Source organism: Thermobia domestica, chromosome 11, assembly GCF_964235325.1.
Source record: "Thermobia domestica chromosome 11, izTheDome1.hap1.1, whole genome shotgun sequence".
NCBI lineage: Eukaryota > Metazoa > Arthropoda > Insecta > Zygentoma > Lepismatidae > Thermobia > Thermobia domestica.
In genome coordinates this window covers 249,819,601-249,843,625 of record NC_137464.1, presented here as the reverse complement: position 1 = coordinate 249,843,625, position 24,025 = coordinate 249,819,601, and the positions used below count along the sequence as shown (strand labels likewise).

At 37.4% G+C, this 24,025-nt stretch overlaps 1 protein-coding gene across 1 annotated transcript in view; it reads left to right on the top strand.

Annotated features, from left to right (window-relative positions):
* ND-PDSW (NADH dehydrogenase (ubiquinone) PDSW subunit) overlaps positions 1-24,025 on the top strand; it is a 30,621-nt gene that overhangs the window by 5,008 nt on the left and 1,588 nt on the right. The window contains exons 2-3 of the mRNA XM_081731999.1: positions 6,608-6,743; positions 19,381-19,520. Of these exons, the coding sequence (XP_081588125.1) occupies positions 6,608-6,743; positions 19,381-19,520 (276 nt within the window). The remainder of the gene's footprint in view (positions 1-6,607; positions 6,744-19,380; positions 19,521-24,025) is intronic.

The window sequence follows — 24,025 nt, the reverse complement described above, 5'->3', positions numbered from 1 at the left end:
TGTTACGAAAAGAATAAAGCAGGATTGCTCCGTTGCCTGTTCAAAACGGGATTTTCCCTAATCATCCTCTGCATGACACTTGTTTTCATACTATACTGTACATTTGAGTCTCAATGTATTATGATTATTAATTTCCATAATCGAAATAGCAGAACAGAAACGGGATTTTACTTATTTTCACTTTAAATTAATTTATTTCGGAATTCGATTTAAATCAACGATTTTTATTTAAAAAATCAAGTGATTTAAATCGTGATTTAAATCAGACTGATTTAAATCAATCCACCCTGCTGCAAAGCAATGACAATATCCGAATCTAACACTAACTTATTCAAAAAAGACAAGTTCAAATTCTTTGTATCAAATTCATTAAACGTTTTTTCAATCGCATTTGCTAACTGTTCATTAGCCATGAAAGGAAAGTTCAACTACGTGCTTCCACGTATTATACAACCGCACAAACCTAATAGCTGACAAACACCGACCACAAGTAGATAGACACAAACAAACTGTTTGCTGACCAAAACAATATATTCACATACAAAACTACATACGTGTTACAGTTTCGTTACCTAACACTTTGGCTTCATCAGACACTGAGATACAGGAGAAATGTACATTCTTATATACAGAATGGTATCAAAAAAATTGCGCGTCGGAAAACTATTGCCACGCCAGAAGTAATGTAGATTACTCGACCAAGAGGAATTTCATCATTAACATGGAGAATAGAATTATGCAAATAAGCAGTGAAAGAGAGAAGGCGGAACAGACTATACAGTCATTCCATAAGCAGGTGGAGAATAATGGATACGATAGAAAGAGGCTAAAATAAAAGAAGGCGAGCAAAGTGAAGGAGGAATAGAAGAAAAAAAATGGGAGAAGAAACATAACTCATTAAAAGAATGATTAAGAAGATGGGAGGCATCTCAACTTATAGAAAAGGGAGCAAAAGGCTACTTGAAGTAATAAGGGAAAAAAGAAGGAAGAAGATCTACAAACACGTAAGGGACATGGGACATGCAGTTAATTGCAATGAAATAAAAAGTCTATGCCAAGAAGATAGAATCCTATACCCTGGCCGGCGAATGATGATTTCTGACAGCTCAGCTCGCGAGGACGACTGAGGAGTGCGGTGTTGCCATGTGCTTCTCACGCAGGGGGAGAATCGTCTGCTTCCTCGTTGAGGGCTGGGAGGGGGTGAGTGAAAGTTTGGCAATGTGCGGTGGTTACCATGGAGACGCGACAGGTTCTGAGCCTAAGGTTGGTTGACCTCCTGTCTTCTGCTCGCTCGCCGTGGTCTTGTCCAAAACTGTCAGAAATCATCGTTCACCGGCCAGGGTATAGTCAGGAGATGCAAGGAGGCACGGTTTATAAAAATGGAGGGTAATAAAGCAATGAACTGGATCTCAGGACTGACCATCGACTAACAGTGGAATAGATTCTTACAAAAGCTTAAAATATAAGATTTGATTACACATCTAATATGTTGTTGTATATACAGGGTGTTAATGAACTATACTGACAGACTGTAAGAGGCGATTCCTCACATCAAAATAAGAGAAAAAATTCATATGGACCTGTGGGGAAAAGTGCATAGTTTCAGAGGTGGGGCTGTCCAAAATCGCGAAAAAGGCAAATTTCCAGAGCCCTATTTCGAATTTGAAAGAACTGTGGATGGTGGTCCTTATCAACGTAAAGGAAGTCATGCATACGCAGTCCAAAAATGCATATTTCATTAATGTTCAATTTGTGTACAGAGTATTCCCTGCAGGGTGAAATTCCCAGGCATGCCATCAACCGAATTTGAGATATGTTCTGACTTTATGACAAAGTAGGCAAACGATAAGTCTTGATAACAGTAAACACGGAATCATTTGGCGCCATGTTGCAAGTGTTAAGGATCAGCAGCAGCATGGTCTGTCGTACTCGGGAAAACGATGCTGCGATGTTTTCTTTCATGCTTATAAGTGGAGAAAATAGAAATTATACTGTGACAAAACACATCGCATCACACGTTATTCAGAACACAAAAAGACATGAAGCTGCTGATTCCTAACACTTCAGACTTTCCTCCGAAGCATTGGATCTCCATTGTTGTCAAGGCTTACCTCCTGCCTACTTTAAACCCTCCTTGAAGTCAGGGTATATCTGAAAACGCTATTGAGAGCATATCTGATAATTACACCCTGTAGGGAATAACCTAAACACCTATTAAAATTGATGAAATATGCACTTTTGGATTGTGTATGCATGGCTTCCTTTACGCTTATACGGACCACTATCCACAGTTTCTGGAATTCGAAATAGGGTCTGTTGAAATTTGTCTAATTCGCGATTTTGGACAGCCCTAGCTCTGAAACTGCACTTTTCGTCATAGGTCCATATGAACTTTTTCTCTTATTTTGATGTGAGAAATCACCTCTTACAGTTTGTCGGTATAGTTCATTAACACCCTGTATATTGATTTTCTTACATGTGTCAATATTAGTTATCTACATGTATGTGTGTATATATATATATGTAATTGTATTTATACATAGATATATGTGTGTGTGTCTACATTTTTAAGTGCATGAGTAATTTATCTGTGTATATATATGTAGAGGGTGTCCCAAGAGGAAGGGGCAGTATTTTTGGGAAATGGTAGTATGAGTGATTCTAAGCAAAACAGTTCATATGAACATAGGTCCTAATCTCAACGGTTTGAGAGCTACAGGTTGTGAACCATTTTTACTTTATATTAATTATTGCTCACCCTGTAGTTATTCTACAGAGGTGCCACATAGCGAATTTGAAAGGTGATGGAATGACCTTTCCAACGATATGCAATATGTGGCAGTGGTATCTTTGGAAGAGAAGTTATTAAGGGATATTTGGAATCAGTGTTGCAATCCAGTTCCTTTAAATAACCTTAACTTTCTCAAATTTCCGTCAATAGCTTCCCTTCCAAAGACAACACTGCTACATGCTGTATACCGTTGGAAAGGTCATTCCATCACCTTTCAAACCCGCTATGTCTTACCTCTGTAAAATAGTTACAGAGTGAGCAATACGCAATAAAGTCAAAAATGGTTCACAACCTGTAGCTATTAAACCATTGTGATTAGGACCTATGTTCATATGAACTTTTTTTGCTTAGAATCACTCATACTACCATTTTCCAAATTTCCCCACCATTGTTTATATAATTATTTAATTATTTATGTTAATTAATTGTTTGTTTAGATTAGTTGTGCTAAGATCGTCATTTTTATGTGTGATTCAAACCAGAATACTTGAAGGGGATTGGCTCCTGCCAGGAGCCAATCAGAATCAAGATGTCTCAGCTCTTGTTTGTATATAAGAATGTAAATTTCTGCTGTATCTTATAGTGTCTGATGAAGCCAAAGTGTTAGTTAGCGGAACTGTAATACGTATGTAGATTTTTATGTGAATATATTGTTTCGCTCAGCAAATAGTTTGTTTGTTTTTAAGTATATACAAAGCAAAGCTTCTACTTATGGAAAATATTAAAGTAGATAGGATAGAACGAGTGACATCACAGTAGCAAACTGCTATATGACTATAGACACACACGTAGTGAAAAAAATATTAATTACCACCAATCTATCTTGCAATCAAGGATGTCGCACCAAAGGCATAAACAGTTCCAAGTGACTGAGGCACAAACAGTTCCAGGAAATGGCCGAATTTATAAGAATCGATTCAAGTCAATGTCCGAGTCAAAGTAAAGACTTGCCAAATCCATATAGTAAATCTGCATCATTTAAATTCTGTATACCTATTATTGTTCATTTACCGAAGAATATATTATTTTATAAGAGTATGAACATGCTGAATTTTTAGAGTCTTTCAACTTGACATGTAAATGTTGGGTGTTTCAAACCAACACCAACAGCGTTTGGGAAATGATTCCTGACAGCAAGATAAGACAAAAAGTATAGACCAACCTGAGTGCACAAATGCTTCCTTCCGGAGTTATAGGCTGCCGAAAACATGAAAAAATAAATTTTAAAGGTCCATAACTGCAATATTAAGGGACCTACCGTAGTCTGTTCAAGACTTTACGTAGGAACTAGTATGTGATCTATCCAAATATCCAAGTTTCAGAATCCTGGTACTTCCGCAACAATTTTTACAGAGGTAGTTGGCGAGTACTTCAAATTATATGCCTGTAGCCAAACTAGCCGGTAGATTTCGTAGTTTTGGAGCTATGGACCTTTAAAGTTTATTTTTTCATGGTTTCGGCAACCTATAACTCCGAAATGAAGCACTTGTGAGCTCAGATTGGTCTATACTTTTTGTCTTATCTTGATGTCAGGAATCAGCTCCCAAACATTGCTGGTGTTGTTTTGAAACACCCTGTGTATAGATAGATCGACTTGAATGATAAGCTGATTGTATTAAAGCACTTTTTCAGTTTAAAAAATGCAGTCCTTTTTTTTTTTCTTTCTTTCTTCGATGACTTGCTCACTTTTTCAATTATTAAAAGTATTTTCAGAATATATAGAATATATAGTTTAATAGTATGCATGTGCAATGTTCACTTAAAAAAATACCCCAAAATCACCACACAAAATTTACTAATTGTAAACGTTTCACAAATATTGCCTTCCTCAGCACATATCATTTCAGAAAATTAAAGTTTTCTGGGGAACTACTCAGTATCCCTCCATGAAATTTCCCTTGTACCTAAATTCTCTTTTTCATAAGCACCAACTTCTGTGCAGATGTTTAATAATGATTAAAGGAACATTGCTTCTAAATCTCACTCGTTTCATCAATATTTTATTTCACACTACTGATAGGATAATTAGTCGAAGAAAACTGGCACGTTTGAAGCAGCAATAACTCTTTTCCGAAACGTTCACAATTACTTAATTTCAGGTACTTTTTTTTTTAAAACAAATAGATATAGGCCTAGTTGATAGTAGACACAAAGTTTGGACAGATAGTCTTTTTATTTGCTTGGTTATTGAGCTTTGACCAACAATGCGGAAATGATGTATCTGTTTATCGGAAATTTTCTCTCAGAATGCTTACGAGAGTTAGGGAATACCTCTAGAAATAGTTAGAATTCTCGATTGATGAAAGACCGCATTTGAAATGACATGCACAGAAAACTGGCCGTTTGTAGATGAACTCAAACTTATAAATATATACAAGGGGAGATCAAATATAAACGGGATTTTTGTTCCTGAACAATAATTGGCAAGACTGGCCGTGCGCTTCTGCTATGTTTAGAGGGACCGCTAGAGCGTGCTGTTAGTTATTTCCCGCCATTTCGTCAGTACCGCTCATGATGTCGGAGCAACAGGTGCACCCCTCCACTGCGCAACGCATAATTATAAGATTTCTTGCTCGTGAAGGAATTACAGCGGCAGAAATTTGCCAGAGATTGACTGCACAGTTCGGGGATCAAACATTGTCAAGGACGCGTGTGTATGCCTGGCATAAAATGTTCAAGGAAGGACGAAAACGTGTGGAAAATCAGCAACACGATCGCCGTCCTCGGACCAGCATTACGGACGAAAACATTCGTGCGCTTAAAGGTATTATTGACGACGATCGACGAGTAGCAGTATCTGAAATTGCAGAACAAGTTGAAATCAGCTATGGGAATTGTCAAGCAATCATCAAAAGCGACCTACAGATCCGTAAAGTGTGTTCGAGAAGGGTCAATCACCTTTTGACCGAAAATCTGAAGTAGAGATTTTGGAGGTCTGTCAGAGGCTTAAAACTAGGTTTGCGGAAGAAAGTGATGCATTTTTAAGTCGGATCGTCACCTGCGAAGAAATATGGGTTCACCACTACACTCCTGAATCCAAACAAGCCAGTAAGGAGTGGCGGAGGAAAGGGGAGGCAGCACCAGTGAAAGCCAAGACTCGACTGTCAGCTAGCAAGGTTCTTTCAACCGCTTTTTTCGATCAGCGAGGCATTTTGCTAATTGACTTTTTACATGAGCGACGCACAATAAATGCTGAATACTACTGCGAGCTGTTGAACAAGGCGAGAGTTGCATATCGCCGCAAAAGAGAGATCAATCGATTCGACAGATCCTTCTGCACAACAATGCGCGACCCCATACTGCCGAAGCTACAGGAAATGCACTGGACTACACTTGAACATCCTCCTTACAGCCCTTACTTATTGCCCTGCGATTTCCATTTGTTCGGACCGCTTAAAGAAGCTCTAGGAGGGCAAAGATTTGAATATGTGAATGTGTGGAATTGACGAGAGTGTGGAAGAGTCCGTGCGCAACTGGCTGGTAACACGACCCTGTTCTTTTTACGAAGAGGGCATCAAAAAGCTGCCCATATGCTGGGACAAATGCGTTTCCAAAGGAGGAAACTATGTGGGAAAAATAAATTGTAAGTGCCTTGTGGTATTCAATAAATGAATTCAAAAAAAAGTAAAATCCCGTTTATATTTGATCCACCCTCGTAGTATTAATAGTACTTTTACCGTGGAAGAAATGTAAAGTTTCCCAGAGATATTTCTTAATACGTTAATGAATTAACCATATAGAAAGTAGGTATGTTAAACCTGGTGAATATCGATGCATTTGCTTAAGAATTTTGTTTTTATTTTTATCTCTTTACAGAGAAGGTAGTTGAACCTAATCAGCAGACGTCCTATTGGTATCATAGGAGATTTCGCCGTGTTCCAACAATTGACGAATGCTATACCGATGACGTTATATGTATTTTTGAAGCAGAGCAACAGTTCAAGAGAGATAAGTACGTACGAATAATTAAATTTATAATGTTGTGAACTACTGTCTCAAAACGGAGTAAATCTGTATTTAATCCTTTACTCTACATTGTTGACCTTGTCGGCTGTTTTTATTTATTTATTATTACTTTACGTGGTACGTAGGAAATCCGTCACTCCACGCGTAGACATCACATATAAAAAACTTTGCCAGTCTTATGATCAGAATCTTGAGAACACTGCAGGAATTCTATCAATAGGAAAGACGCGCACTCTTTATATCAAGCTATATAACTGTACCTCGGAGGTAAAAGAACAGATGTCCTTTTTTAAGTGAGTTTTTCATTCATTTATATGTAATTTTACGCCATTTTTTCAATGTGTGAAACGTGTACGTACGGAGATAGTGATAAAAAGTTAGTTGTCCATATATTAGTGTATATAATAGAGTTTCCGACCTTATACCTCTGAAGTACACATAAATATATTTATCAAGTAAATGGAAATACCGTATTTATTCGAATATAAGGCGCATCTTTTTGTCAGCTTTTAGACAAAAAATTCAGGTGCGCCTTGGATTCGATGTATATACTGCTATATAGATATTTATTTATTGCATGTAGGTTACAACATAGAATCTACTGCAGTCTTTAATAGTAGTAGTTACAACTAATTTGCTTAAAATTGGTTGTATTACAACAATGACAGACTGCACAAAGATGCAATCGCTCACGAACAATGAACATTTCGTTTTACTGATAAGAAAATGACTATCGAAATTACTCCCATTTTTACATTATTTCTGCGCCTTAGATTCGAAGCTTTTTTAAAAAAAAGAGTTTAAATGAGGTGAAATTTCAGGCGCGCCTTAGATTCGATGGCGCCTTATATTCGAAGAATACGGTATGTGAATTGTCTGGGTTGACAACGGTCAGGTGGCGATCGCAGCTTCGGGCTGTTGGTGGTAGTATTAGGATAAACTCCGTACTTCGTGAGGAGCAGTAAAATGACAGTGTGCAGTGGACTGAGCAGATGTTGATAGTGTAAAAATAAGCGATATCTCTAGTTTGCAAAGAGAGCAACTTGTTGGCGCTCGGATATATGCCCGAGCGTGACAAAAGTGGCAAGTGTATGGAGCATGTCTTAATGGACAGTGTCCAAAGTGACGATGATTTACAATACTCACGGGAAAGTCACATTGGCGAAAAGGAACAGACTAGATGGTATTTTTAAATCTGAAGATTTAGAGAAAATGTAGATATTAACAAGACTCGGTAATATTAAAGTTAGTAGTCAACAGAAAATAGTATCAATCATTACTACTTTCAAAAGTAGTTTAGATTTAATGAACTGATATGATACGTATATATGGTAACCTTGAACTCACCTTAAGCACGCGTATTACCAATTTATTCGTATACATGTTGACGATTGCTTGTCGTCATTTTCGGTACATATTTATTAAGAATTTTTTCACGTAGATCATGGATTTACATTAACGATGAATTTTTGTTTGTAGAAAAACATTACTATAATTTGTTCACACTAAACACAAACTCTTAAATTTCTTTGAAAAGCAGTTGAAGGGTTGATGCATGTTGGGACACACAATGTTTCATCTTTGGTTACAAAACTCGGGGGACGGAGAACCAATGAGTGCAAATTTAAAATAAGCTAGTTCGTCATCCGAATTTTGTGTGACACTAAAATCCTTTAATCCTTCAAGTGTTCTTTTTGTCTCTCTACGGACAAAATTTACTGTTAATGCGAGTCCACGATTCAGCGTAAATAAGTTAACAATATGGGTGCTTAAAGTGAGTTCAAAATTAGTATATTATTATTCTTTCAATTATTACGATGTATTATAGATGGCTCTTAAGCTAAAAACCATTCAAAAATGACAGAATATGAAAGAAACATGTACTGCGTAATCAAGATTGAAGTAATATTTCGTTGTCATTAAAAGAAGAGAAAAATTGATATGAGAATTTTTGCGCATAAGACATATTCTTACAAAATTATCGCTCTTGCACAAATGCTAGTCGCAGATCCAAAGTTGTACTCATAAGAACTCCTTTTGGGACAGTTGAATTCAATCTAATAGAACATAAAATGATCGGAGAGTTGTCACCTTGATCACTATCACACTCGATAACAACTCCAGAATTACTAGTTACTTAGAAAAAAATTAAAATATGAATGACTAGTGGATCCAGCAACTCTCAGAACCACCTGTAACCCCCACGAAAATTTTGAAACATTACCTGGTTTAAACAAAATTATTTCTCCTTTGTTTAGAAAAATTACTAACTGAACAATTCAGGAAATGGTAAGAACAAAATCCTTTTTGAGACCTTTACTATTTGCACAAGTTTAATATACATATAATCAACATTAATTATATATATATATATATATATATATATATATATATATATATATATATATATATATATATATATATAGAGAGAGAGAGAGAGAGAGAGAGAGAGAATTAGTAATTCAAAATTTTTGGACTAACTAAATTTCAAATTACTCTTCTTTCGATAATTGATTATTCAAGTTCACTAAATCTCTAAATAAACAAACAGAAACCTAACCACAATAAACTGTTCTGCGATTGCCTTACTAATTAACAAAAATCTAATTCACAGATTATTGCTCTTGAAAGATATAACGCATTTTATATTCAAATTTCAAAATTGTTTTCAGGAAATTGCTTATTCAAAAATGCTTGGTAGCCGTTAACAGCACTTCCTGTTATGCGACGGCTGTAGTTTGTACAACTTGTGGTGTAGCCCTGTATAACGACCAAGCCTTATTGCGTTAATTATAAGGGAAATTAATCTGCTTGGTCTAGAGACTGTCAAGCTTTTCAAAAAAGAGAAGCTAATTTGAGAGCTAATTGTAGTTATAAAGGTTTCCGCTACTTATGCAAAATGTTGTATCAGAAAAGGTCTTCCAACTTCACTCATCGTTCCGTATGCATCAGTAGTCGCATCTTCCCGAGGTGTAGGGGAGTTCTGTTTTATCCTAGACATATGACATTTTCACCCGAACGTCGCGTACTGAATGTAAGAGTCCAGAATCAAAGACCCTACTCACTACCTATTGTGGCATACAACCAAAGTCTCCTCTCGTTGTGCGTAGCGATTCTCTAAAACAAATGCCACCTTATAGTCACGTATTGCTGGCATCTAGTTTGATGCCACTTCGTCGCCGTCTAAGTTTGATGACACAATTCTCACTCAGAGGAAGACCAATTCTCTATCAGTTTGCATGCCACCATCGATTTCAGTGATCTGGTATGTTGAAAGATAAGTTGACAGGGTTCCTACTGGTCAGGAAATCAAAGAAAACTCAGGGAAACTTTATAAAATATATTTTTTCTAACATTGATTGTACACCAATTTCAGCTTAGTCAACCATTATATGGGACGTTGCCCAGATTTATACGGGAGATAAGCGGAATGAACATATGAGTAATGATTCCTATTTGTCTCTGTAGAGTAAATGTTCTAATATATAAATATTCACCGTTATTTATTCCTTATTTATATGTCAAGCGTCATCCGATACCTGTCATGAAAGTCAGGGAATTTCCTGTCAAAGGCCAGGAAAAGTTGGGGAGAAGTCAGGTAAACAGATTTCTCCAAATCAATGGGAATTCTGGACAGTGAGTGGACTGTATTTTGCTCATGAGTCAAGGTTCAACTTAAACTATAATTTTCCCAACAATGGCGCTGAACGACTTTAGTAGACATCTTGAGGAACTGAAATAAGTGGTATCTGATTACTCATCAGGTGCTACATGCTTGTAGGAAACTCGTATTCAAGTTACAAAGTCATCTGTCTTATCTCACTAGACGATTTACGTATATGATAAACACACTGATAGTCACGCTGCTGGCGGCGTAGCCGTTGGTGTAATCAATGACTGAACATTCTAGATGTATTAACATAAACAAACTCCTGGTTCCAGTCAGTTGTGGCGCGAGCATTTCTTCCTCGCCCAATCACAATCTGTTCGTTGTATATTCCTCGTGCTAAAGCCTTTTCTGTAACCGATTTGATTCAACTTTACAATCAACTTGAGCTACGTGTGTTGATTGTTGCAGATCTGAATGCGTACGGCCGCCTATGGGGTTCCATCCGCACTGACGATCACGGCCTTCCGGTTACGGAATTCCTAGAGAGAGTGGTACTTTTGTCCTTAATAACGGTAGTACTGCTCAGTTTTCTACTGAAACTTGTGTATTGATCTCTCCCTGTATAGTGTTTCTCTCGCGAGTTCTCTCACAGTAAGAGTGCATCCAGATCCCTGTGGAGTGATCCTGTCCATTTATAAATTGTCATTTTCCACGATTTGACTTCAAGCTTGCTGGTTGGCCAACATTCCGAGAGCTTAGTGAGTTTAATCCTCCTGATGATTCCTCCAGAATGCAGAGACGACATTCCTCAACGGTGAGTTCCATGGTAGTTTGCAGAAATCCATGGAGCTATCCTGACTCGTCGGCGTGCTGTTGCAGCCTTTCATAGGCACCCAACTGCTGAGAACCTTCAACGATTTCACATTCTTCCTGCTAGTGCTAAATATTTTATTAAATCATCGAAGGGCTAAAGTTGGGAAGATTACGTAACACTCTCAGTAGTCGAATATCTGAGATTTGTCTGGCGTCGGATTCATGCCATAAATCACTACTGTTCAATACTAGTGTCTGCTCTATCAGTAAACGGGATTCTAGAGACAAACACTACTGAAATATCCAGATACCTTTATCTTTGACTCTGCACACTATTCGGCCACGTTTAACAGCTTTCGTACTCTATCGAGAAGAAAAGTTTAAATTTCCTTAGCTCCAATTTAAAGGATTATAATATTCCCTTTACGGCTCTCGAATTCAACTCTATCTTAAATGAGTCGTCAGAAAATGCTCCGGAGATTGATCGTATAACTTACGATATGTTCACAACGTCTCGCGCGAATCACAGCTTGCATTATTGCAGATATTTAATCGGATCTGGTCGGAGAAGACGTTCCCACCTCGATGACATGAGACTCTGGTCTTTCTCATTTTCAAACCAGAGAAGTTTGTAACAGCTGCCAAGAGCTACAGACCTATTGCTCTTACGAGTTGCGTTTGTAAACTTTTTGATCACAGAGTTAATAAGCGTCTCGTTTGATATTTAAACTTTGTGGTAAGCAAGTTTCAGTGTGGCTTTCGATCTTCCCGATTCACTGCAGACAGCCTTTCTAGTCTCGAAAGCCAGATTCAAGAATCCTTCTTCCATCACAAGTAGCTTGTTCTATATTCTTCGATTTGGAAAAGGGTTATGACGCTGCTTGGTGTTACGGAATTTTAAAACAGCTATATGACTAGGGGCCCACAAGGCGGTGTTCTGGCGCACAGGGTGTCTATCGGTCACGAATGCCATTAAAAAGTCACGAAATTTAGCTTTTGGGTCACGATTTACATATATACATACATACATATATATATATATATATATATATATATATATATATATATATATATATATATATATATATATATATGGGGGGGAAGGGGGAACTGTAAGCACAGATTGGAAAATTTGTGTTGTATAAAACGTCAAAATTCACCAACAAAAATGTCTGTGGTTGGCTTTAGACGCTATCAAATTGCAAGCAAACCACGCTTCTATCGCATGGATGAAACTTCGGCCTGATTCGCACCCAAATTTGCTCTCGAGAGTGTTATGAACTTTTATGATTTGGTAAAGAAAAAGTCACATTTTGGAATTTTAGTAGACACCCTGACGCAGATCCGGGCTCCTGCCTGGTATGTGCTTTATGTTGACAATCTTGTTATTTATTGTCGCTCAAGATACCTTCGCGGAATTACTCGATAGCTTCAACTAACGTTAAATCGTTTTGTCCACCGGTCAAACCAGATAGGTTTGGTTTTCTGGCTAAAAAGCTCTGTGTGTGCATTTATGCTGACAACGAACGTTTCTTGTTGATCCGGACTTGTATCACGGTAGAACACATCTCTCGTTTGTTGAGACTGTCCAGTTTTTGGACTTAAATTGTGATCATCGCTTAAAATGGGCACCACAAATTCGTATCTTAAGTACTCTTGTCTGCAAGCTATGACCTCGCTTCGTCTTCTTTCCCACCGCACCTGGGATGTTGATCGTACTGTTTTATTGCGATTATATCATAGTTTAATTCGGGCCAAGTTATACTACGGTTGTATTGTTCATTGATCCGCTCGTTCCTCCCTGCTGAAACAACTTGCCACTGTACATCACCTTGGCATTCAGCTACCTACATGTATTGTCCGTACTAGTTATGTTGTTAACTTCTATGCAAAAACAAACGAACTACCGTTAGCCTATCATCCTAGAGACTTCTCAGGAATTATATAGCCAATATGCGTTATATTTCCGACTACCTCTACACCTTTCCGCTGGGTGGTAGGTAGAAATATGACCAGTGTGCGACACATCTTCGGGCTACATGCTCACCGTACAGTCGTGCGTATTAAAGTCTCGCTGAAAACGAATTCGTATGCCCATGTCTTTGTTTGCTACATGTTTGTTCTCTTCCACTATGGCTGTTGTCTCCACGAGACTCAACCTTCGATTGTTATCACGTATCCAAAAGTTTACAGGTATCCAATAATACTAGTAAGTGTTTCAAATGTTACTGGAACAGTACCCCAATTTTAATATCTTTTATACAGATGGTTCAAAAAGTGAGAATTCTGTTGGTGTGCCTTTGTTCTGAATTTAGTTCGCATTGCCTGTGTTCAATCTTTATTGCTCAACTAACAGCACTTAAGCTTCTTTTGTTCACCCGCCTCAGCTTTCGTTGCGTCGTTCTGCACTGACTCACAAAGTGTTGTAATAAGCCTGCAAAATGTCTTTAAAGAAACACTTAGTACACGATATTCTTGAGAGATATTGCATTACGTGTAGTAACAAATCTATGTCATAGTTGTTTGCTGGGTGCCGGCATTCGGGGTAAAGAACGTACTGGCACAGCAGCCAAGAACGAGCATTGGAGGATTGTTTGACGTGGTTTAACCTCCGGAACTGCTTCGTTCCATGAATGCGCTCTCACTGGCAAGTGGATGAATCAGACCAACGAAAATTAAGCTTCATTCTGCATAAACTCTTTTGGGCAATCGGTAGACGTCATCGTGGACTAGTCGCCGAGATGAAGTAATACTTATACTCTTGTGTATCGAACATTCTCATCTCACGCATTTCTGTTTAGTGCGAGGCGTTAAGCATTCGTATTGTGATCGTCCCAGTGAATATTCGGCACATGTAAAATGTCCACAATAGTCAGACCTCAGAACACGTTTAGGTCTACCTAAAAATCGTAATCAGATTTCGGCAGATAATATGGTCTCTAGTGAACCTATTCTCGCTTTTATTCGTAAGATTGGAGTAGTTAACGCATTCTTAGGTTGTTTTTTTTTTTTTTTTCCTGTCATGTGTTATTATCATTGTTTTTTTTCTACTTCTTGTTTACGTATTTTTACTTAAACTTCACTTTTTCAGAGGTTTTATTTTGAATTTTCAACGCCTTATCGTGACTGAGACAAATATCCCCGCTGCTAAGATCCCCATTAAATATCCAGCATCCAGTCAATCAATCGATCAATATGTGTTCCGTGCATAATAGAACGAATTTATACGTACAGTATGCGCAGGGCCGGATCTTAAATCCTGCGAACTACGCGTTCGCAGGAGGCGCCAAACTGGAAAATGAATTTTGTGTTTTAAATGTGAATATTTATTAGAGAAAATGTTATGATCAAAAATTTTCCAAATAGCTTCCAATAAATATTGTGCAGACTGAAATACGAATAAAATACATCAAAAGGACAATAAAGTCAAATCTTTGCGTGGTTGGCTATAAACCACCCCTTTACAATTGAAATGGACTCGTACATCAATTGGCGCCAATACCACGCTTACAAGTGATCCTAATTTGAGGAAATTTTTCCGCAGCACGGAGATTTAATAAAGATTTCTTAAAGAGGTAAAAAGGGATATTTTACGAATATGAGATAAAATGTAGGAAAATTTAGTTTTTCAACAGACGTTATATTAAACACTACGGCAGTATAACTAAAAACAAACGGCATTCTTCCCACAATCCCACCATATACACAAAATACAAATAAACAGATTCTTCATTCCTCTTCCAACAACCCTTCCGCGACCTTAGTAGAAAATATCATGGTGTCAAATGTATCTTCGAAATGGAAATAGATCAACAATAGAAGGAAGTCAACTGCACGCCCCCACATCGTGCTTCGGTTGAATGACCACAGTTAAGAGTTGAGAAAGGTCAGCGTAAATGAAATGCACATTATGAATGTTCAAGCGACTAGACTTTTGTTATCCATTGACCCAGGGAGGAGGGCGAATACTAAGAAAATACGGGCGATGCGAATGGAATTTTTGATCATTTTTGAGGGAAAATTTACCTTAAGTTCCTAATATTAGTGGGTGGCTCACAATCATTGCCCACTGCTTAATTCCTACTTTGATAATGTCTATTAGTGTATTTGTCATTCATCATTTTCATTTCTATCCTGAGTCTTTCGTTTTTTCTATTTATATTGATGTGTGTTTTCACTTTTCAATAGTATTTCATGTAATAATAATGGCCAACGATAAAAAAAAAAAAAAAAAAAAAATGAGTATTTTATCGGAAGACTTCGAACTTGAAAGATGAGAGGCAAGCGAAGGCTCTAAAAAAAAAAAAAGTTTCTTTCGAGTTCGAGTTCTGGACAAAATTTCGAAAGTGATAATCATACAAATGTTGAGGTGGTGGAATTGTCAATACCAGTTACTGTTAACGAAGTATTTGCAAGTCGACAAACTTTTGAAACTCGAAGTTTACTTGATTGCAGTAATTTAATTGTTTAATTAAAATGGAATGGATACGGCCTTTTCGGTGATGGGTCTGAGTTAAATTTTATGTATTTCAAAATTTATTTAAATACAATTAGTTTTCAAGCAGTATATGCGCATTAACTCGAAAAAGTTACTGTAATCGGAAGGTCATTAGGATTATAAGTAATACTTTTTTTTTTTTCAGAACTTTCACTGTCAATCACAGCAGCGTATCTATACATATGCTCGTTGTATTATAACAGTGCAAGAATCATTATTAATCCATTCTCTCGTATTAAATTTAGATGGAGCGATATTTTTAAACATTTGGTAATAGTCGTAATGCAAAATAGAGTTTTGTTATTAGATACTTCTATTATTAGTACTTGTTTTGTACTTGTATTAGTTACTTGTAGAAGAGGCGGTCCGAGACTGTGGGTCCCCTAGAACTTTCAATTTTTGAGAAAATAGCACAATTTCAGGGGGCAATTACACAAAATTATTTGCATTTTGTAGACTACTCCGAAAAATCTTCGGACCCAGAATTAGTGCGCCACTGCTTGTGTTTACATTGTGTTACTCATTGCCTGATTTCGAATGTCTGTGTTGGAAATAGACATGAAAGGACTGAATTGTTTTATAGGCCTAAGGAGCTCTAAAAAGAATTTTTGGGGAGGGACCTGATTTTGAAGTTCCGCTACTGAATCTAAGACAAATTAAATATCAATTAAGGCACACCCTTTTGTGATTTGTTGTGTATTAAACAAGTTCAGCTAAAATTAGTAAAGAATTATTTGAGATCAACTACGAGGCGCATCCAGAAAGTAAGTTTCCCACGCGTCCCATAGCTAGGAAACCGTATGTTGCGCGAAGCGACACTGTGTACGTGAGAGAGTAAGGTCCCAACATGGCCCATGCGCCAGCAGAACTTCCCTAATTCTCTCAGTAGCGTCGTGGCAGTGATTGAAGATTGACGTTCCTATTCCAGCTCCCGCCGCGTGTGAAGTGCGAGCAGTGATAAAGTTTTTGAATGCACAGGGCATAGCACCGATTGAAATCCATCGTCAGCTGTATCGTTGCAAAAATGTGAATGCTGACCCTGTGCGCCTTGCTTTCTGATCTAGGGTCAGTTGCTTGAACACAAAACTTCTTGATCAACAGGCTCCGTGACAGTGGTGTGCACGATGACGTCTGGAGCGGAAAATCTGCAGGAATTACTTGCTCATGCCGTTAGGCCCATGGACCTGGCACAGCTAACGATGGATTTCGATTGGTGCTGTACCCTGTGCATTCAAAAACTTTATCACTTGTCGCACTTCACACGCGGCTGGAGCTGGAATAGGAACGTCCATCTTAAACCACTGCCACGACGCTACTGAGAGCACTAAGGAAGTTGCGCTAGTGCATGTGCCATGCTAGGATCTTACTCTCTCACGTACATGTAGTCGCTTCGCGCGATATACAGTTTCTTAGCTATGAGACGTGTGGGAAACTTACTTTCTGCATGCGCCTCGTATATCTCAAGAACGATTAAATGGACTAGTTTTGATATCCATTAAAATGACACAATGACATGGATACGGATACGATAATCAGAGATTTTGCTAAATTGAAAGCCAGAAAAGTGTCTTTATAGCATAAACCTTTCAGTAGCAAAGAACACGATAAATTAAGCTATTTACCATAATCGTACCACTAGTAAATACTGTGTAAATGTAGGGAAATTGCGGGTTTGCGTTATACAAATATGTTTTTAATGAAACATAAGAGCATACCTCTTTTTCAAAATTTAATGTGTGTTAATGTTAGACTTGAAACTCAAGATTTTTTATTGTTTCGACTTTTATGTTTCAATTGTGCTTGTCAAAATACATCTTAGATATATATCTTAGTTGTGTCTTGTGCTTACTTAATAAAAAATGCTACTAATTATTAAAATTGGAAGTTTGTTCAGTATTCGTCCAGTCAATTAATTATAATTTCACCATTTTTCGTTAAAATTCACAGAGATATTTCAGATATTGACAAAAATTTACAATTGTAACAATTATTGGAAGACTTTTTGTCTATTACAACTTTCTATTTTTTTGTTATCATTTAGATGGGGGCGCCAAAATATTGTTTTCTTATACTTAAGAAATGTCTAGAACCGGCCCTGAGTATGCGGCAAAACAAACAGTACTGAAATTCGCGTACAGATTGCGCGCAGGTGCAATGTGGTGTGAGCGCCACATGTATGCTTATTTGTGTGTGGACTAGAGTAGTGTGCATCTGTCCTGAAGATAATGTTACTCACAACAAAAGTACGTGTTTATTGCCGAGCACTATTTCCGCTCATACGGTGTGGGGGATGCATCTCACTGCAGGAGATGACTGCACACGCCTACTGTATTGTTTTGGAGCTATGACACATGAAGATGAAGATTTGATCAGCAACATGTGGTTCAGTGATGAAAACCATATGGATCTTGATCGCTATATCAATCGACAATTGATTATTGGCCCTTTCTTGCATGATTTACGCGGTTTGTGCCGCAGCAAAAATCTGTCGAACATAACAACAATGGATGCATTAAGACGAATCTACTGCCCATAGTGCAAGTGAGTCACGTGTCCTTCTGCCCACGAGACTTTGGACATCGTTTGATTTCCCATGAAACGCATTTTTCATATCATTCCCTCCCTTCTACCTCACGGCTCCAGATGTCTACAGATGAGGTATGCTGAAGGAAGCAATTTCCCTTCCACTATACTGGAGTTAAGAGGATTCGGTGAATTGTTTTATCGTTCCAGCAAGCCGTGTTTACTAACATCATCGATCTACAGGAGCGCTATGAAGAATGAATGTAACGTAATGGTCAACATTTTGAACACATGATGTACAGGGCCGCGGTGGCTCAGTGGTAGAGTGTTCACCTCTGGTGCTTGGGGTCCCGGGTTCGATCCCAGCCCACGCCAAGTGAACTTTGTGGTGGACAAACACCGTGTGCGTGGGTTTTCTCGGGGTTCTCCCGTTTCCTCCCACTTTCTTCATTCCACCATTTATTCATTACTCATCGTCACCGTCTCCTTTAGCCTAACGGGCATAACCGTGGGACGTAAAACTCAAAGATATCATTTTACAATGATGTACAGGCGTGATTCCTCACAAATTTACATTGTGTGTTGAGTAACATTTAGTTGATATCCATTTGGTTGTACAACAAATAAATAAATAAATAAATGTCAACGATGTGATTTCAGTGATGTTTGTTTTGCCGCGTACTGTATATCATTTGTCTCTACTTTCCAACATAGCACCCTGGACGCTTCACTACTTTTTCCTCATGATACCCTCTTACCTTCTTATCTGATGAACTGCTTAACGGAAGGATTTATACTACCCATTTTTAGCGTGTGATTATGTTGTCAGTGTTTTCTGGCAAATAGTTCATTATATATACATGAAAGTTTGGGTGAGAGGTGGAGGGAAGTTACCCCCCCTTATCCTGGATTAATTTCAACAACTTTAAAAATATAATAGTTAGTAAAGTTTCAACAAATTATTCGCTGTTATTTATCAAAATCGATTTTTTGTATCGAAATTTATCAAAGACAGGCATGCTACTATATGCAAACGCATTACATGTCAAATAGTAGGACTTCGCTTCAAATCCCTTTGTCTTATGAAAGAAGTAATCTCGATTTTTTTATATATATATATAAAAATTGAATGTATTTGGAATAATTCAGTACACATATATATTTTTTCTTTTGTTCTAGAATGGTGGATAACGAAGTCTTAAACATATTGCGAATGCGTTATGAAGATTGTATGTTCTATGAAGGACCGGAGGCAAAAAAGAAATGTATGCCGCTTTATGATGAATACCTGAAGGCCGCAGAAAATTGGTTCATTAAATGTAAGTAGGACATCTCAGTAGTTATTAAATTGTACTCTAAGGCACATAGTTCAAAACTCAAAGTTGTATGCTATACCACCAACTGCTCTCGTGTTTAGAACATTAATCGACACTGTATTTCAATCCTCTCTGGAATCGTTCTCAAGTGCAGGCGTGCAGTTAGCCGGAATCTGTTTCTTTCTTTCTTTTCTTTTTTTTAATACATTATACTATTCCAAATCAGTACATAAAAAAATCAGCACGGTAGAGGCACTCGGTCGAAAAAGTGTAAAACGCTTTTTCAGGCCAGCCACCGTGAATAAGGTCTTCCTGGGTTTTCCTCATTCACACTAGGCAAATGCCGGGGTGGTACCTAACTTATAGATCCCAGGCCGCTTCCTTCCTTCCCCAATCCTTTCTTCCTTCTCTTTCCCCGGATAGTGTGCTCGCCGAGGAACGTCATCTCTTAAACGTGACCATAGATGCCGAAAGCCCAAAACTCTAAAATCCTAATCCTAATCCTAATTCTAAAAAAAAATCGGCACCTATACATTGTTCAGCGTAAGCTCTAAACTCCGATAAACAAAATATTTGTATCCTTCCGCTTGTCACAAATACGATTGGCTAGTGATGTATCACTCCCAGTCCCCACGGGGAGGAGCAAATTATACACGTGCATTTTGACAATACTTTCTCGTGTTGTCCAGATACTTACAACAGCAGCAGAAAAGAAAGAAAAGAAACTCAAAAGATTAAAAAAAAAAGTATTTGAATTTCGCTCGTAAACAATTGTTGCTTAGTGAGTAAAGGTTTGCCTTGTTGGTGTTTCACCACAACACTCGCGGAACCGGGATTCACGCCAGTCATCTTTCAGACTTTAAAAGCAGAACACCCGTCCACAGTTGAGTTGGCGCCATAATTACTGCGCATGCTTAGTGTTTATTTCTATTGTTTCATTAGCCACACTCGATTGCAGTATTATTAGACAGTCCGTATTATATTTTTGTCATTTATAATAATATAGCAGTTTTATATGAAGCTTCATAGTAAAAGTAATAATGAAATCACATGAACTATTTTGCGGAGGTGTACAAGCGTCGGTAGGACAACAGCAAATCAGCGAGATTTAGTTTCACGTGGCTTTGTTTATCGCAGTTTAGAGCTTACGCCGAATAATGTTTAGTATTCCGCTGGACGCTTCTATCAATTCTATAAAACACTTTTAAGTTTTTGTGCATATAGTCCTGTTGCCTTAACTTCTGTAACTATTTCCTAATGTCCATCACTATCAGTTGTTTAACCTTGTGTGCGGGTTTGCAAAATTGTAAAATAAATGTATCCGTTATACACTCAGAGAGATAAAAATATCAACTGTCCTCTATGGAAACAAATATCAACATTGATCTTCATAATCAGTGCGCAAGCCGTAGTTTAAGAAGCCGTTTTTTTGGAGGGAAAGGAATTACAATTAGTGCAACTATTAAAAATTAAAACAAAAACCAATAGTGTCAGTGTTAAAATTAAGTAGGAAAGCTGTTTATTTATAGGAACAAGAGAGTAAGTGCTGAACTATGAACATTCCACAAAGGTGTTCCCAAACATAAAAAGACTCAACTAACATTTATATATCTTTCAATCCACAAAGGGTAAGTGATATTTATTTTACAATTTTGCAAACCTTTATATTGGATTAAGCAACTAACGGTGATGAACATTAGCAAATACTTACAGAAGTTACGGCAATAGGATTGTTTGCACATAAACTTAGAAGTATTGAATAGAGTTGACAGAAGCGTACCGCGGAGTACTAGGTGCCGATTTTTCTATGTATAGTTTTTGGAGCGATGTAATAATGTAATTAAAAGACGAAATACATTCCGGCTAGCATCGCGCCTACATTTGAGGATTGTGTAGAATACAATGTTCTAAACACGAGCGGCAGTTGGGGGTACAAGGGAAGATCTTGAGTTTAGGATATCTTTGTATTCCAAGTAGAAGACAGTAAACCGAAATTTTACATGTATGCTGGTATTATGTGTATCATCACTGTATTCCATTTCACCGTAGTTATGTTAGATTTTGTTGATATAATACATCAAGCGAGTATAAATCTCCGTCACATAGGTTCTGAGGGACGTTTTCAGTGGTTCCGACCCGCGACATGGTAATTGTCAAAGCTGACGGAACGAGCTCTAAACCGTTGGGATTGTTCATATCAAAATCTTGCAAACAGAGCGTCATCTGTATTGAAACCGATGGAGTTAATCAGCTCAGGGAAACCTTTATAAACGATGTTTGGTGAGAAGTACAAGTAAATCAAATTTCAGAAGAAATAGAAATAATTTTAAAAGCTTCGTTTTATTTATTAATTCATAGAGTTTCATACAGCATTAAGTCAATTGACACAAGATAACAATAACAAATAAAATAAAATAAATACAAACAATGAAAATTAAAAAAAAAAATACAAAAACACAGAAGGTTAACCTCTAAATTTACAATGTTTTTAGCTGATTTCTAAAGTTTTGTTCAGAAGTAAAAATATTACATCCTATTAGCAATGTACTGTAATCATGCGCTAGTCTGTAAAACAACGAACGTTTTACAATTGATAATCTAGGTGTCTTCTTGGTTAGCAAACTAAGAGAACGAGCTCGTCGGGGAGGAACTCAAAAGTTAATCTGTGATAGTAAAAATTCAGATTCAATTTTACCATTGATGATCTTATATAGGTAAAGTAGGTCTGGAGCTCGGCGTCGTTTGTCTGGGGTACATAAGTTCATTAAAGATATTATTTCTTGTTTCGTGTGGTCACGTAACTCGGGAATTCTAAATCTTACTATGGTTATAAAGAAGTTAAGAGCGAGTCAGTGCGTGATAGTTTAGTACGTATCCATATTCCATACAGGTGAACAATATTCAATGATCGGATAAAGATTCCTATATTATACTAACACGTTCAGTACCAGTTATTACAAAAGGTATTTAATTGCCTATGTCAGTCATTCCTAATTAAGTCCTCCCTCAACTGACATAGGTTTTACTTCTATACTGGAAATCAAGAACTAAAATTTTGTTCGTACCTTCCGTTGATGATTAATATGATTTGACTTTGAGTCGGATATGGTAGGCTATGCACTTTAATTTAAATCCTACCAAGGTCTCATATGGGAGCGAACGTGTTAATTATTATGATACCGACGTATATTGTAATGTAAGGTAAAAGTGTGAAGTGAGTGGTGTTTTCATGACTACTAAATGATTCTTGCCCCTCAAATGCAATGTAAGTTCCTTGATTGACAGCAAAAGGTTCAGACAAAGTATAGCATTATGACAAAAAATAGGAATTATATTATAAGTTAACTGAAAAGTGTTAATATGTTGTTATCGTTTTCTCAAGGGCTTAAGACAAGCTTTAAAAGAGAGACGTTGGTGTATCTTCGCAATTTGTTCCACTAGAGGCACAGTCTTATTCTTGGTAACAAGTCATAATGTGCGAATTGTTCCCGGAACTAACTATTGGGCTTATGGAGCTCAGAAAAATTTTGCACTGCACTGGACTGTTGTGGAGCAAATCCACTTAGATTGTTATCACTATTATGCTTTCGTTTCTGTTTTGGTCTTCCCAGAGATCTCTTCTCTTTAGGCTTCCCCACTATATTACGCGGCATCCGAATTGATGTTTGGTGATAACTAATGAGAGTGCAACGCACAATTGTCAAATCTCCGCAGAGAAATTTATTTTCAGCGAGTTAACATTGAAACATGATGCCAAGGTTTTCATATCACTGTAAATTGTAAACGTACGGCGTCTCTGCTGAAATGAGCTTCTATATCGTCCCGTTGATAACATTGTTTTAAGCAGGTTGTTTGAGGTGAAAGCATCACTCAAGGTCAAACATCAATCCGGCGGCCGCGCACCGTACAACTCTATACTGATTTGTGCCAATAGACTGAAAGAGAAGATTTCTTACATCCAAATATTGGGGTAGTCCGTAAGTTTTTTCTTTTTTACTTACTTACTTCTTTTGAACTTTTATCATCTGTGGGAACATTCCATTATTTCTGCTAATTCCCTCGTCGTTTGGAGTGGATCTTCGTAAATAAGCTGATTCAATCGCTCCTCATCGAACTGAACGGAGCGTCCGGTGCGATTTATGTCTTTGAGGTCGAAATCGCCGTCTTCGAATAGCTTCTTTGCAATACATGATACTTCACAAATCTCTCGAACAGCAGTTTCTGTGGCTTCGGTGCCTCGATTAAACGCAAAAAGCATGTTTCGAAAATGCTCTTTTTTATTGACTTGACATGACCTGAAAAGAACAAAAAATATATCAGCATATAAAAAGTAAACACACTATTTTGTAGAGCATATAATTCTCCATCAAATAACAAAACACATTGCAAAATATTTTATTTTTCAAGCAAAGTTTTCACTTAAAACAATAGGACTTAGAAGCTAACACAATAAATAAATAAATAATCAAGTTCATATGAATCTGTGGGTGCATAGTTTCGAAGCTATG